Source organism: Cotesia typhae, unplaced genomic scaffold (assembly GCF_013202065.1).
Source record: "Cotesia typhae breed Kobodo isofemale line unplaced genomic scaffold, CoteBio_Ctyphae contig_83, whole genome shotgun sequence".
NCBI classification, from domain to species: Eukaryota; Metazoa; Arthropoda; class Insecta; order Hymenoptera; family Braconidae; genus Cotesia; species Cotesia typhae.
The window spans coordinates 1,676,317-1,692,293 of record NW_027423769.1 but is presented as its reverse complement, the minus strand read 5'-3'; the positions used below and the strand labels follow the sequence as shown (position 1 = coordinate 1,692,293).

The window sequence follows — 15,977 nt, the reverse complement described above, 5'->3', positions numbered from 1 at the left end:
TATACTTACAAAGTAGACACTGTAATAAATGGCGAACCAATCCTGGGTAAAGTGTAGAAATAGAAGATAGATCTTATTTTTTTATTTTTGTTATTATACTCAAACGTGATATATATGAGCCCTCCCATTCCCGCGATGATTACAGGCTTAGCCGCGTATTATGCCCACGTCTAAACAAACCACTTTTATATATTTCATCGACAGTTTAACTCTAAGAGTGTATGATGGGTATGCAATCAGTGATAGTATTTTTTTGGTTAATATCAAACACTAAATTACTGTGGATTTATTTATTTATTTATTTATTTATTCATGGTGCTGAAGTCAGCTGACAACTGTCAATTTTTTTAATTTTTACAACAAATCAATTACAATAAAAAAATTCTTATAAAAATTTTCACTTGTAATTTTTATTAATTTTCACATGTGAAATTTTTTTCATAATAATTTCATTGTTATAAAATTATAAAAAAATTTTTAATGTCATTTAACTTCAGTATTATATTAAAAAATGATACTGAAGTTAGCTGACAACTGTCAATTTTAGAAATTTTTCTAACAAGTCACTTAACAATAAAAAAATTTCCATTGATAATTTATTTTACTTTTTACATGTGGAATTTTTTTAATAAAATTTTCATAATAATTAAATTACTTTAAAATTATAAAAAAATTTATAATGTCAGTTAACTTCAGTATTATAAAAAAAAACTCCATTTGTAAATATGTCAGGAAGTAATTGCTGTGATTTAAAAAAAAAATTTTTTTTGTTTGTAGGTTATTTATTTTAAAAATGACAGAAGTCAGCTGACTCCAGTTTCCTATTTATTCAGGTATATACTTCATTTTATTTAATTATTGCTATTAATAATTTTTTTTTATAGTTCACAATTTATAATTCACAAGTAAGAGTATAAATAATGTAAAAAACATATTAGGTTATATTGGCGCTGTAATTTGGTGAGCCATGGGCGTAATTACTGTGTTAAAATTTGGACAAGTCTTATCGATTATAAATTCAAGTCTCTCATCAATCAGGTATAATTGGAGGATAATTTACCAGTGAATTGAGCTAATCAATAATTAAAGTCTCAGTAATAGTAAAAATATAAGTTAATTTGTATTATTTGTGTCCAGGTGATGGAATCGACGTGTCTGCCGTCGATTTTCGAGATAAAGATGGAGATGAAGATAAAATGGTTAAATAAAAAGAAATACTGAGCGTTTTTTTTAATGAGATACCACTGGCGATCACAGACGATTAGGACATTCTACGGCGCAAGCTCAATCAATCATTCACCGAATCACCGTACCGGCGATGCAGGTATCGAAAACTCCGTGTATAGATCCCTCGTTTCTGTCGAGGTAAGTACGTAAATCATGTCCAAATGGAATTCGAATGGGGATTAAATAATCTGTCCGTGTATTTTAATAATTTATTTAATTAATAAGATATTTATAAATGTATTTTAAATTGATACAAGCTGTTTTTAGAATATATTATTACTTTTTTTTTTTTTTTTTTTTTAATATACTTATGTCATCTATTTTTCACAATCATAAAAAATTGGTTCCATGATTCTTGATCCCCAGACAAAATATCCTCAAAATAAATATCTCTGGACAAAATATCTTAAAAAAATAAATTTGAAAAAAATTATTAATTTTATTTTAACACAAAATTTTTTACTGTGTAAAAATTATAATATTTTTGAATATTACAATTGTTAAAATTTGTGTGATATTTATTTTGGTGATATTTTGGAATCAAGAATTTTTATACAAAAAAATTGACATGAAGAAAAACTTTTTAAAGCTTTAATAAAAAAAAAAAAAAAAATGTTTAAATTAAAGTGAGAAATTGGCTCGTACTTAAAAAATAAATAAAAGTAATAAAATAATTTAATTTAACAGTAAGTAGTGTATCAATTGAATTATAAATAAAATTGCTATAAGTTATAATAAAACAAATAATGTTTTGTTGATAAACAAATTATGTCACTCGCTTGAAGAAATAAAACTAACCGGTACTCTCTTACAATAAATATTTTTTTATATCCGGTGAATGTATGAAAAAATAAAAATTAATAATCCTGATAGATTTATAACGAGATAATTATTTGTAGAGTAAATATTGTAAGGTTTAGTTACCGTTACGATAATACGAGCCCGTGATAGCGATAAATAATTGCTGAAGGCTGAGATGAATTCTTCAGACAAAGCCAATGCGTTGATTCGACGTTTGTTTGACCGTTTAATAGTTATGTACTATGTGTAATTGGTTTCTTTACTTGTGGGTGGATTTAAACTTTTATTTTTATTAGCTATTTTATTAAAAATAATAATAATAATGATTGATGGTAAATAAAAGTTACTTCAGGTATAGGTATACGATTATTTATTTACTGTTGTGACAAAGTCACTTTACAACAATATGATCATGTAATAAAAACTATTTATTAACTATATGTGTTACTAATCCGTGATTTATCTAATAGTAATTTTTATTTATTTATTTATTCATTAATTTTCATACATATCACTGAGTATTAAAAAATATGCCAATTATTTTTCACGTCTACTTTTATTTAAAAATTTTTAAATAATAAATTTATTGTCAAAAATGGTAAATATAAAGAAAAAAGAAATAATTTTATTTTTTTAAAATGAAATGAAGATTATTTTAATGAGATTTTGGCACTGGACGTTTAAAAGTCAGTCTATATAATTAAAATATTCTTGAGATTTAATGGAAAGAAATTCGATTTAAATAAAAATCTTAAAAAAAAAGATTTGGTAAATATTTACAAGTGGAGTCAAGCATTTTAATTTTAATTTTTTTGATCGAAATTTCTATTTGATTTTATTTGTATATTTTTTTTTAATTCATAAAAAAATGAACATTTAAAAAAAAATTAATTATCACAATTTTGACAATTTTAACAAATTTTCTAAAAAATTTATAAATTTTTTAGAAAATTTTTATATTCAATTTTTTTTTTAATTGTTCATTAAAAAAAAATTTTTTTCCAACTTTTGAAGGCAAAGAAGCTATTAAAATTTTTATTTCTTTCTTTCTTTTTTTTTTTTTTTTCACGACATTTTTTATAATAAATCAAAAAAAAATTACAAAATGAATTTGACCCCACTTGTAAATAATTACCAAAGATTTAAAAGTCTAGAGTTTCATTGGATATAGATTCAGAAAAAAAAAGTTAATAAAAAAACTTAAAGTTAAATTTTTGTTCGTAGATTTGATCATTGGCAAAATTACTTTTCTTTCTTTTTCATTTTTTTTTTATATTAATATATACGTTTAGTAACTAGTATATCGAATGATATAAATTTAAATTTATGTACAAGTCATGTTTTACTTATACTTGAGTGTACTACTGTGCATAAAGCACTAGAGCACGACAGTATCATATAATAATAATTAATATTAATATTAATATTATAATTATAGTTACTATTATTAGTGTTATTATAATTATAATCGACAATTTGTTCTTTAAATTGTATTACTTATATTCCTCCTGAGACGAATATTCCTATTCAGTTACTTTAACAAAAATAAATCTGATATTATATCTTAGAAATTGGTCAATTTCGGTCGGCGCATTCTTCAAACTTTAAAATAATCATTTTAATATTTTTCACAGTCCATCCAATGTTTACTTTAAATGCAATTAATATAACCAAAGTAATTACTTCAATGTCTCAACCTCACAACAGCAATGTGCGTGATTACAATAATAAAACATTCACTCGGACAAAATACAATTACGATGGCGTTTACATTATTATCAATTCATTGAGTATAATAATTAATAATTAATAATTAATAATAGTTATTGTTAATTAATTAATTAATAAAATTGTCTGTTTAAACATTTACATTTACATTTGTATAATTTTAGTCCTTTCTAAATAATAACAGAAAGAACAATTTTAAATATTATTTTTTTTTTTGTTCATTTTAATAAACTTACAAGCAATTATTCAATATAATGGCAGTTAAATTGTACGTTAGACACGCAGAATAAATTTAAACGGCATAGACAAAAATATAAAAAACATTGATAAATAATCGCGACTTTAATTTAAGGGGGAACACCACTGTGACGGTAAAAAAAAAAAAGGTGAATTTTTTTGACAGGAAAAAAAATAAAATTTTGGGATCGGAGTTTTTTTTATTTTATTAAGGGTACAGTAAAGATTATTACCCTAAATTTTTATTAAAAAAATTATTATTAAAAAATAATGAGAAAATTTTCAGTCACCATTTTTTTTAAATTAAAATTTAAAAAATTTTTCTAGTGCTCTACGAGATTGTTAATAACTTTTGTAATAATTAAATATTAAAAAAAAAAATTTAGGGTAATAATCTTTAATGTATCTTTAATAAAATAAAAAAAATCTGATCTCTAAATTTCTTGATTTTCCTTGTCAAAAAAATTCCCGAAAATCACCTTTTTTTTCGACTGTCACAGTGGTGTTTTCTCATAAATACTGTCAATAAATTTCTATATAATATAATATAATATAATATTTTTTTTTTAAAAAACATTAAAATAGTTTGTTCAATAAACCTTTTCAATAAAGTATTCATTTAAAGAGCAAATAGAAGATAAAATTATCAATAAAGGACAAAATTCTATGAATCTAAAAACTTAATTTTAACTTTAAATTTAAATATATATATATATATATATATATATATATATATATATATATATATATATATATATATATATAATAATTAATTTAGTTACTTAACCATAATCAAGATACTTGTAAAAATAATTTTTGAAGTAGAGGGAGAGTCTTACAAGTGATAAAATGCACATTATGTAAAGTATTACCGCAAGTAAGACAAGCATTCCCATCCTAGTACTTCCACAGCTTTCAGAATGCTCTTGACCACGATTTGATCGACCGGCCACCTGATGCCTCGAGGCAAAATCGTATCGAGAGGTGGCCTGAGGTCAACCTCAAGAACGCCAGCGTGCTCTTTGCATCTCAATTTGTCCTTCTAATGTTTTAGCTAAATAAATCACAAACAATTGACTTAACGCGATGCCCAGAGCAATCCCCGCTATTGTATAGAGATTGCGCTCAGCCCATGTCCTAACTATCTCAATGCATCCGCTTATCCATATTCTCTTGCTGGCCTCCGAGGATGGCAGCGTCTGGATTTGATAGCCGCACATTATATTTACTAATCCGCTTGATATGTCCGTAGTGTTGATACAACAGGAAAACGGCACACCACAGCTTTCTCGCCCGGGACTCGAGCAATTAAAGTACTCGTTTTTCTGCCAGTCCAAGTATCCCTCCTGGCTCAGCCCGCAGCATTTAAACTGTAACAGTTGATTAGATTAGTTTATTTTATTTTACAAATAACATTAATCTTTGATAAGTCATTCGTTATTGTTATTAAATTAGTTTACGAGCTAAACAGCTTCTGTATTTATTATGTTTGCTAAGTAATTATTTACACTGATAAATACTATCAAGGTTTATTTGTTTTTTATGAAAATTTATCTATCACATATTTTATAATTTTTTTTACAAATAAATTATCTAAAAAAAAATTCACATGCAGAATTTTAATAAAAAAAATTAAAAATGCAATTTTTTTAAAAATATTTTACTTACTTCTTGTTGACCAAAATCAATTAAATTTTGCAAGTCTGGATCCTCTCTGTATGTCTGAATAATTTTATCAGTGAATGATTCTTCAAGAACAGCTTGCAATGTATGAGGAAATACAAAACCAACTATCGCTATTCCCATTTCAAGTAAGAAAAATGCTAGTAGACACCACGAGTACTGAAAAATATTAATATAAAAAAAAAAATTATTAAATAAAATTAAAGTTTCTATTAAAGTAGATTTTAATTTATAATCTGGAGATTTAATAGCACTGTATCGGTATACCTTATCCAATTACTGAGTCAGTTTTAAAAAACCAGATTTAAAAATAAAAATTTTCTACAATAATTAGATTAACCCGGAATTTATGCATAAGATAATTTAGAATAAAAACAGCTGATACCTGATAGGTAATTTATTAATTTATTAATTTATAAATTTATAAATCACTTATGCATTACTGACATTTAAATGAATAAATTGTAGCTGTCAGGTGTGTTATATTTTAAATGAAACACTTACAAATTTAAGAAGACATGTATTCTCTCTCAATGCACCAACACAGCCAGCAAAACTAACAATAAACACAACTCCGCCAGCAATAGCCATCACAAGTGAGATATTAAGAACAATATCATAAACATTTTCGACTTTAATAGTCCCAGTAGTTTGCAATTTGTCGTAGAACGCATAGATTCCTACTCCGATCAACAATCCTCCAAAAAGCTGTCGTCAAGTGGAAAAAAATCTCATTAAAATAATCCATAGTAAACAAAAGAATATAATAAGTCAATAATAGAGAATATTATTTACCCAGAAGATAAAGTTGAGCATAAAAATCATATATTTAACACAGGAGCTCACGTATGTGAAATTATTAGCTCGTCTTCTGTGGTGATGATGATGGTGATGATGATGATGGGAATACATGATTCACGTCCTTTTTATCTTCAATCTCCCTGTATATATACTGTGTCTATATGTTCCTATTGCTATGTATGTGTATATATGTATGTTATATGTATATTAATAAATACTGATCACAATGCACTCGAAGAGCCAAATTTATCACTGCAACGAGTGATAACTACTTTTATCTACATAATGCAGGTTTATTTAACACATATCCAAACTGAACATCTAAAAAAAATAATATGACTTATTAAAAATTTTAAATAAAATTAATTTTTAATATCACAAATAAATTCAGCAGGCTTTGACAGCTTGCCTTTGATCAGCCATTACATACAGCTCTGTCTTGTCCTGTGTGATTCATTCCACTCTCATCCGTTGACCTGTGGTTTACTTCAGCTTCAGTCGGTAAGATTTTGTTTTTAAAGTTAGTTCTTTTTTCATCCGTCAGAGGCGCTGTTTTTTTTTTTATAATACTGAAGTTGGCAGTCAGCTGTTGATTAAAAAAAATTTTTTTTTATTCTAATTTAATTTATAAAAAAAATCTAAAGCTAATTTTAATGTCATCATAATTTTTTAGTTTTTTTTTAACAAACAAATTTGTTATAAAAAATTGTATTTTTAATTTTTTTTAATTTTTTGTGCGCTCATTTATTTAAAAAAAAAATTAATGACATTAAAGTTAGCTGTCACATTACAATTGTTTTAATTTTTTTTAACAATTAAATTAATTCTAAAAAATTATTTTTTAAAAATTGCAATTTTAATTTTTTAAAATTTCTAAATGTAAATTTTTTTTTCTATAATTTATTTGTTAACAAAAGTTCTAAAAATTATCAAATACCTGCTGAAGATGTCTCTCATGTTTGTTCAGAAAAAAAATCTATCCTCCATACATATTACTTCTCTATTCTCATTGTCTCAGATCATTACAAACGGATTTCTGTAAATGAAAATAAAAAAATTAAAGTAGTTTTTTACTTTTATTTAAAATACGGTGGGTAAAAAAAATTTTACCGTACAAAAATTCAGCTGTTAGTTGTCAATATAATTTATTTTAAGTGACAGGTTAAGTTATAATTCACAATTAATCAAAATTTGTTTGTAATAATAATTCTAATTTGATTTTTTTTTTTTTTTTTTTTTTTTCAGAGCGCTGCAGTCAACTAATTCTCCACCACTAGTATATATGTATTTTTACATATTTAAGCGGCTTAATCATTTGTTTTTATGATAGCATTTTATTATGATTGAATAAATGTTAAACTGCTGGTGTATTGATACGGCGATTTTTTTTTTATCGGCAAATATTGGAAAAATATTTACACGATTGCTAAATAGTTATAGGTAATATAAAATGTCGTATTTTGAAAATAATATTTGGAATAAAAATGAGTATCATACTCTTGGTCGGAAGGAAAATGAGCGTAAGTTTAAATATTAAATTATTTGCAAGCATAAAAATTAATTTAAATATCCTAAAATCATCAGTAGACATTTAATTATTTTTTAAAAATTAAATTTCATTAAAATTAGCACTAAAATATTTTTAAATATTTTTTTTAGGTCTTACAAGCAAAATTTTTTACAAAAATTTATTTGAAAAAAAAAAAAAAAAAAAAAAAATAAAAAAATGATTATTGTTTTTATTAATTTAAAAAATTTTTTTAATTATTAAATATTTCCTAAATTAATTTTAATTTTTTCTGTAATTTATTAATTAATAAAAAAAATTACAGAAGCTGCAAAATCAATAATCGGATCAATTGTCGTCGGCATATTTTTAATCCTCTTTGTAATATCACTATGGAATGTCGGCCGAAGTCACCATTTATCAAAAAATTTCGTAGCAATTATCGATACAGACTCAAAGTTATTGCAAAAAACATCTGAGCGCTACTTATCATTCGGCTTAGATTCGTCGAACCTTCGAGATATGACTGTTTTTCCGGTCAAAAAAGATAAGTTTATAAATTTAGCTCGTTATTTGAGTCCTGCGTTCGTGAGAGTGGGTGGAACATCCGCAGATTGTCTCTTTTTCGACGAAAATGTGCTCTCTGAAAAAGCGACGAGTCCTGTCGATGGTCAGGACATAAGCAACTTTACTTTGGCTGCTGACGATTACCTCGCGGTGTATCAGTTCACTAAAAAGTCACAGCTGAGGATGATGTTTGACCTCAACGCTCTGATCAGAAATCCTGATGGAAGTTGGAACGACTCAAATGCTCGGGATATTATCAATTTTTCTAAAGGACACTCCATGGAAGTGGACTGGCAACTTGGCAATGGTACACTTTATAATGATATTTAAATTATTAATTGACGATTAATAATTTTTTGGATTCATTTTAAAATTAAATGAATACCAAGAAGATAGATAAAAAATTGCATTTATAATTATGATGCTTAAAAATTTTTAGAAATTTTTTAAATATTTAGGCTGCATTAGAAAATATTCTATCTCCAGATCCACAATTAAAAAATGACCTTGTATCCAGTAAACTATTGACATTTTAAAAGATATAAGCTCATCTCGAGGTTACACTCATCGAGACCTTTCATTTGAGTACCCACATCAATTTTTTATATATTTATATAGATTAAATATATGAATATATGAAAAATATATGAAAATGCATGTGGGTACTCAAATGAAAACTCTTGATGAGTATAACATCGGGATGAGCTTATATCTTTAAAAGCCTCACTAGTTAAGAAATTACAGTACAATTTAACAAAAATAATTTTTTAATAATTAAATTTCAGTAGTAATTAATTAATATATTATTACAATAAAATAATTTTTTATTTAACAGAACCAAACTCTTTTCAACACGTATTTAATGTATCAATACCAGCAAAACAATTAGCCGCTGATTACATCCGTCTTCGAAAGCTATTGAACCACCTTGGTTACGAAATGAGTTTTCTCGTGGGACCAGAAGTCAATCACATAGGAGACGATAACAGAGCAGGTGAAAAATACGCTACTGAATTTCTTAATAATTCCAAAAGTACCGTAGACTTTCTCACGTGGCATCAGTACTATCTCAATGGCCACGAAGCCAAAGTAATGGACTTTGTGGATCCAAATGTCTTCAATCGACTGCCGATGCAAGTTGACCGTGTTCAAGATGTTATCACCCAGTCCAATAAAAAAATTAGAATGTGGATGTGTATGTAAAAATTTTCTACTCCAAATAATATTTATAATTTTTTCTAAAATTATTTTTTTTTTAATGAAGCAGAAACAAGCACCGCCTGGGGTGGAGGAGCTCCGGAATTATCCAACAGATTTGTAGCCGGGTTTCTGTGGCTCGACAAACTCGGCTACGGTGCGGCTGCTGGCGTGGATGTAGTAGTTAGACAATCTTTATTCGGTGGTAACTACGCCATGGTTGGCGAGGACCTCAAGCCTAATCCTGACTGGTGGGTCAGTGTAATGTACAAGCAGTTTGTCTCTCAGCGTGTACTTAAGCTCAAGACACCCTCTGCTTCTGGTACTGTACGGTTGTACGCACACTGCACTCTTGAAAGCGCTCTGATTTATCGCGTTCCTGCTGTTACTGTTTACGGAGTTAATTTGAACAATGATTACGTTAGACTGTCGTTACTTTTGAGCAACAACTCTCGGAAGTCGAAACTGTTCTTGTATATTCTCACTGCAGACTCCCTGCAGTCCAGGTTTGATTTTTTTTTAAATAATTATTTACGATACTTAACTTAATTAAATAGGCTATTAAAATTTTTTTAGATTTTTATGACAATTAAATTATAATGGAAAAAAAAAAAAAAAAAAAAAAAAACTAGCAAAAATATTCTACATATTTAAATTTTTAATAATTACAAGTGCCAATTTTTTAAAAATATTTTTTTATAATTATGATTAGTGGCACATTTTTTTATAAAATTAAATTTTTTTTTTTTTTTTTTTTTTTTTTTTTTTTTAACAAAAATTTGAACCATTTATTTTTTAATTTTGGCGTTAGTTATAAGCAAACTTAAAATAGTAATAACAATTATCAATAATAAAATTATTTTTTTTTACAAACTAAATTTTTATTTTTACAGAGACATAAGATTAAACGGAGAAATTTTAAATCTAAATCCCGATGGAAGTTTGCCAGCTTTCAAGCCTGTAATAATGGACTCACAAGTAATCACTCTACCTCCGTACTCGATGACGTTTATACTAATGCACGGAGTCGAACATCGGGCTTGCATGTAAACTGAATCTTTTTAAAAAAGATTTTGACAATTATTGTGCTTATTAAGTTACCACAATGTGTATCGAATATTTTTATATTTATATTTATTTATAATTATCATACACATTTTAAAAGTTGATATTATTTTAATAATAATCAAGACTGGATATTTAGTCAAAATAACTCGCCAACACACTAACGGAATGAAATTATATATTAATAATAATAATTACGTATTAACATCTTTTAATTAATATTTATGTATATATTATACAAATAAAGTTAAAATTATATTATAAATACTGAACAATTGTCACAGAAGAGAAGAAGAAAAATAAATTTTAAACGAATTGTTCTATTGAAAAAAATGTTAGCTGACATCTTCGCTCTTAAAATCTAGACAATCAACGAGCCATAAATATACAAGACTTACAGACATATTTACATGATAGTATGCAATACGAGTATGTAATTATAATTAATTATTTATTTTATTTTATTCTTGGGCAGATATTGTAATTGTTTTTCCCTTAGAGTCATCGAATCTGTCCATTGTGCGGATGTCCATCATCATGACAAGGCCCCAGATCATGATGAGAGCCAGGATAGAAGTGACGAAGATCCCAGACCAGATGGATATCGACGTGAAGCCGACGCAGTCATAAGTGTCGCCGAATTTTTTAGCGAATAATTGAACTTGTAAATTGTACAAGTTCAATTTAATTTCCTCGGTGTCATTGACCTTGGGCATGGAGAACTGAACAACTTGCGCGCAGTGGTAAGAAAAATTGTTGGGCCATACGATATTTTCTCGGGTGTTCAATGTGTACTCTTTGCTGTCTCGGGTGACATTAACTCGGTGCAGGGTGTAGTATCCAGAGGATCTGCTTACTATTTCAAAGGCAAGGCTGGCTTTGTATGACGTCGTGTCGTTTCCAGTGACGTCAAAGTCCATTTTTATGACCACAGGAGAGTCAGCAGTGTCCTTACCTTCGTCTTCTACTTTTGTTGGCTGGCCAACGCTCAGGAAGCTTGAACCTTTCATCTGTAATTTATTTTTATTAATTATTAAAAAATTTAGATACATCTGATAATTTTTTGAAAATTTTTAACTAATAAATTATGACAAAAAATTTATTTTTAAAATTATGACACTGAATTGACAGACAGTAATTTTTTAGCAGTGAAATTGTTACAAAAAAAAAATTGATAAAAAATTTCCACATGCAAAAATTAAAATTATTAGTGGAATTTTTTAAAAATATTTTTATTTTTGTAATTGATTTATTATAAAAATTTTTTTAATTAACAGCTGACAGCTAACTTTAATATAATATAAAATTTCATCTTTGGAAGCTCTTAAAAATTATAAATGCAATTTTTTAAATAATAATTTGAATGTTCTAAATGTATGATACTGAAATGGAGAGACATTTAATAATTTTTATAAATATTTTTACAAATGAATTATGCAAAAAAAAAAAATTTATTTAAGAATTCCCTGTTAAGAAGCTCTAAAAAATTACAAATGCAAATTTTTTAAAATAATTTTTCAGACCTAGTTTATTTAAAAAAAAAATAAACAATCAATTTTTTGCTAATTTAAATGTCCTAAAATTAAAAGAAAAATTTTTTTAAATTACCTGAAGAGTTGGAGGATTTTCAAGATAAAACAAGACTCGTTCTGACTGATGAAATATCGGATCGCTTCCATTTTGAGCAAGAGGTTCTGCAGAAGCAGCTCTTTTGATGCGGTCAGACCTTTGGCAAGATTTACCAGTGAGTATTCCAATTAAATGAGGACTGGACTCCTTGAGCATCCTGAAAGTTTCAGCAACGTATTCAAGGTCATTGGCTCTGTTAATAGCAAGCTGACCATTAGACACAGAGTTAAGGTCCTCGTCTACAGTTTGATTATAAAACTGAAGAGCCTCAAGGACAGCCAGCGGGCTCTCGACTTCTGGAACGTATTCCAGCGAGCCGAATTTTTCAAGCTGCTTCCATTGGTCCTAAAAAAAAAATTTTTTTTTGTCAATAAGCATTGACAGTTTATCAGTAAATAAAGGCTGGACACTTACCGTGTCGTGCAACGTAACATCCTCACGACAGAAACTGTCCCGGTAGAAAACAATTATTGGAAGCTGAGAATCTCCAACTTTTTTGGTCACTATGTCCTTAAAATCTTTCTGCGACGTCTTGTCAAATAAATTGAAGGACTTGGTGATTGATTTTGTCGTGCTGCCGCCTCCCCAAATTAAAACTGGGACATCGGTGATACTTGACGTAACAGTGGAGACAGTAAAACCAAGCACCAACAATTTAATCACACTTAGCTGTAAGTTCAGCATCGTTTATTTATTTACTCTTACTTGTTTCTATTTTAGTTTGGGTTAGTGCAAGCACTGGCTGCTCTTCTGAAGTTGGACCGAGTATAGAATTTTAAGATCACCAATCGAGCAGTTAATTCACAACTTACTATCTGCCATGGGCGCTCACGCGCCTGACCAGCCCGCAGAAGTCATATGATGTGCCACGTGACCACTAGACTTGTTTCCGTGTTTTAAATTTTATTTAGTGACAACTTCACTTCACTTGAATTTTATTTTATTTTTTATTTTTTTAGATTAATATTTATTTATTACACTGAAGTTGACAGATATTAAAATTGTTTTTTTAATTTTACAGCAATTAAATTATTATAAAAAAAAAATTAATTAAAAAATTGCACATGTGAAAATTAATAAAAATTACAAGTGAAAATTTTTAGAAGTATTTTTTTATTGTAATTAATTTATTAAAAAATTTTTAAAACTGACAGCTGTCAGCTAACTTCAGTATCCTTATTTTTTTTTTTTTTTTTTTAATGAAGATTTACTAAATTTTTAGAAATTTATTTAATTTATAAATATGGAGCAAACTGTCATGTATTCAGTGAGTAAAAATTAAATTATTTTCCATTTTCTTAATAAATAATTAATAATTATATTTTATAAATAAATAACTTGTTGTTAAATTTTTTTTTATAAAAAAAAATGTCAGATATTTTCTAATGTTAATTTATTTTTTAGCATCTTCAACCATGGAGAGCAATTAAAAGTTTTGGAGGAAAAAATTGTCAAGTGTCAAAAATTGGAGAAATTTATAAAACTCCTAAATCTCATCCATGGAGACCGACATTAGGATATGAAAATGTTCAAATTATGTCTTTGTATGTGCAATTATTATAATTATAAATTCTATTTTTAGATTTAAAATTAATTTTTTTATCAATGACTAATTTTTTCAGACCATCACAGTCAATTACAAATCAATTAGTAGACCCTTGTTACACACCAATCAACATGGCAACCGAGCCATTAAAATTTTCAAACCTTGTTACTGGTTTTGAAAGAAATCCATCTCACGCTGCAAGAGCTGCTCTATACACTAGATACACTCCCGATGAATGGAACCAAAAAGAAATCCGTCTTGCCAATGAAGTTATTGCAAACTGTCATTATACCGACAAACTTAAGAATACTACCATGCAATTAATAAAGTAATAAATTATAATTAAATAATTAAATTATTAATTATTATTTAAATATAATTTAAATTTTAGAGAAGCTGAAGAAAGAGTTGACGAAGGCCAAAGAGATTCTTCTCGGATGTTAGGCCAAAGAGTGAAAGAAATCGAGTTTTGGGAACGAGAATTAGTTAATGAACTGGATAGGATAATAATAGGAAATAAAAAAATGCAAGAATGTATGAGAACTCTTCAAAGGGCTATTCAGGATGTTGAAATTCCTTTGAGTATTACTCAAGAGTGCTTGTATCATCGAGAGTCTAGAAGAGGTTTTATTAAAATTATTTTTTCTTTTTTATAAAAATTATTATTAATAATTTTATTTGATTATTTATTAATAATTAAATTATTTGTTGATAATTAGGCATTGAGCTAATTCATGATGAGCCAGAAAAAGCATTATTGAATGAAGTAGAAACAATAAGAAATTGCCGTAAAAAATTGGAAGTTTTTACAGACAAATGCAAAGAACAAGTAACCAGAAGAAAAAAAAAAAAAAAATTAATAATAATTTTTAAGATAATAATAAATTGTGTAATAAATAATTATAGTTAGCAAACGGCCGAGCGATACAATATGAAATCGAGAAGGATATTGATAATAAAAAATTAGCACTGGGTATCGATTCAATGTGTCATCAATTAAATAATTACAGCAGAGGGCTGCAATATTACGGCGGTATTGAAGAATACGATTCAATGTAAGTTAAAATAATTAATATAGATTATTTTAATTCAATTTAATTATTAAAATAAATTTTATATTTCAGAAATGTTGATGGTAAGTCTTGGTCAGAAGCATCAGACGCTTTTATAAAAAAATCCCAGATTATTCGCGCTCAATCTGGCCAACTTATAAACGAAATTGACAATGTGATAAATGAAGTTGCTCAAAAGTCCTGGAAAGCTTGGGATTATACGAATAATACTTTTTCAAGACGGATTCATGAAATTTTGGAAGCTAAAAATAAACTTTTAGTTCATTTAAACAATGTAAATAATTTTTACATTAATAATCTTAAATGTTAAATAATTTATTTTGTATTTTATATTTATAGGTTCAAAATGAAATTTTTTTAGTGGAAAAAAATATTGAGCAGATAAAAAAAGCCGTGGAAGACAAAGCGATGACTATGAAAGTAGCGCACACGCGGTTGGAAGCAAGAATTCATAGACCTCATGCAGAATTATGCAGAGATGCAGCACAGCTGAGAATTGTCGAGGAAATTGATACGATAAGGTCAGTGATTGATAGCTTGCATAAAAGATTGCTGGAGTGCGAAGCTCAGCAGAACCAACTATTGAGATCTAGGTCCGAGCTAGAAAATGATCTGAAGGCTAAAATGGACGCGCTGTTTATTGACCGTGAAAAATGCATGAGTTTACGAAGAAGCTATCCGATTGTTAGCACAATAAAGTATTAAATTTTTTTTTATTTTATTTAATAAGTAAATTCGTTTCTTTTATTTAAAATTAATACAGGAATTTAAATTCCATAAAATTATTAATTTTTTAAACTAATACAATAATAATATTGGCGCGAATATAATGAAAAAATAATTTCTCTTGGTAAATTTAATAAGTATTAATAGAAATTTACATTGTAAAAAACTAGTAATAAATAAATTATCCGTA

The 15,977-nt window shown here is 27.1% G+C and overlaps 4 protein-coding genes across 5 annotated transcripts; 2 read left to right on the top strand and 2 right to left on the bottom strand.

Moving 5' to 3' along the window:
- Positions 1–3,274: 3,274 nt before the first annotated feature.
- LOC141533274 (tetraspanin-33) lies at positions 3,275–7,042 on the bottom strand. Its single transcript, XM_074252059.1, has 5 exons — positions 6,908–7,042; positions 6,472–6,798; positions 6,181–6,384; positions 5,662–5,835; positions 3,275–5,363 (listed from the first exon to the last, which is right to left on the bottom strand). The coding sequence occupies exons 2-5, from the start codon at positions 6,586–6,588 to the stop codon at positions 4,995–4,997; spliced, it is 864 nt and encodes a 287-aa protein (XP_074108160.1). The 5' UTR covers positions 6,589–6,798; positions 6,908–7,042; the 3' UTR covers positions 3,275–4,994.
- A 429-nt stretch (positions 7,043–7,471) lies between these two features.
- Positions 7,472–10,798, top strand: LOC141533267 (heparanase). Of its 2 annotated transcripts, none has more exons than XM_074252050.1 (6): positions 7,472–7,567; positions 7,723–7,997; positions 8,310–8,858; positions 9,387–9,746; positions 9,816–10,254; positions 10,642–10,798. In XM_074252050.1, exons 2-6 carry the CDS (start codon positions 7,928–7,930, stop codon positions 10,796–10,798), a joined length of 1,575 nt encoding a protein of 524 aa, XP_074108151.1. In that variant the 5' UTR covers positions 7,472–7,567; positions 7,723–7,927. The 2 variants fall into 2 exon arrangements, with proteins under 2 accessions (XP_074108151.1, XP_074108150.1); XM_074252049.1 differs by having other exon boundaries at positions 7,506–7,638.
- Positions 10,799–11,019: 221 nt separating this feature from the next.
- On the bottom strand, positions 11,020–13,269 carry LOC141533273 (V-type proton ATPase subunit S1). Its single transcript, XM_074252058.1, has 3 exons — positions 12,857–13,269; positions 12,422–12,787; positions 11,020–11,823 (listed from the first exon to the last, which is right to left on the bottom strand). The coding sequence occupies exons 1-3, from the start codon at positions 13,124–13,126 to the stop codon at positions 11,275–11,277; spliced, it is 1,185 nt and encodes a 394-aa protein (XP_074108159.1). The 5' UTR covers positions 13,127–13,269; the 3' UTR covers positions 11,020–11,274.
- Positions 13,270–13,425: 156 nt separating this feature from the next.
- LOC141533269 (tektin-3) lies at positions 13,426–15,960 on the top strand. Its single transcript, XM_074252052.1, has 8 exons — positions 13,426–13,709; positions 13,847–13,986; positions 14,065–14,316; positions 14,380–14,612; positions 14,708–14,817; positions 14,895–15,043; positions 15,113–15,335; positions 15,401–15,960. The coding sequence occupies exons 1-8, from the start codon at positions 13,686–13,688 to the stop codon at positions 15,764–15,766; spliced, it is 1,497 nt and encodes a 498-aa protein (XP_074108153.1). The 5' UTR covers positions 13,426–13,685; the 3' UTR covers positions 15,767–15,960.
- Positions 15,961–15,977: the final 17 nt, after the last annotated feature.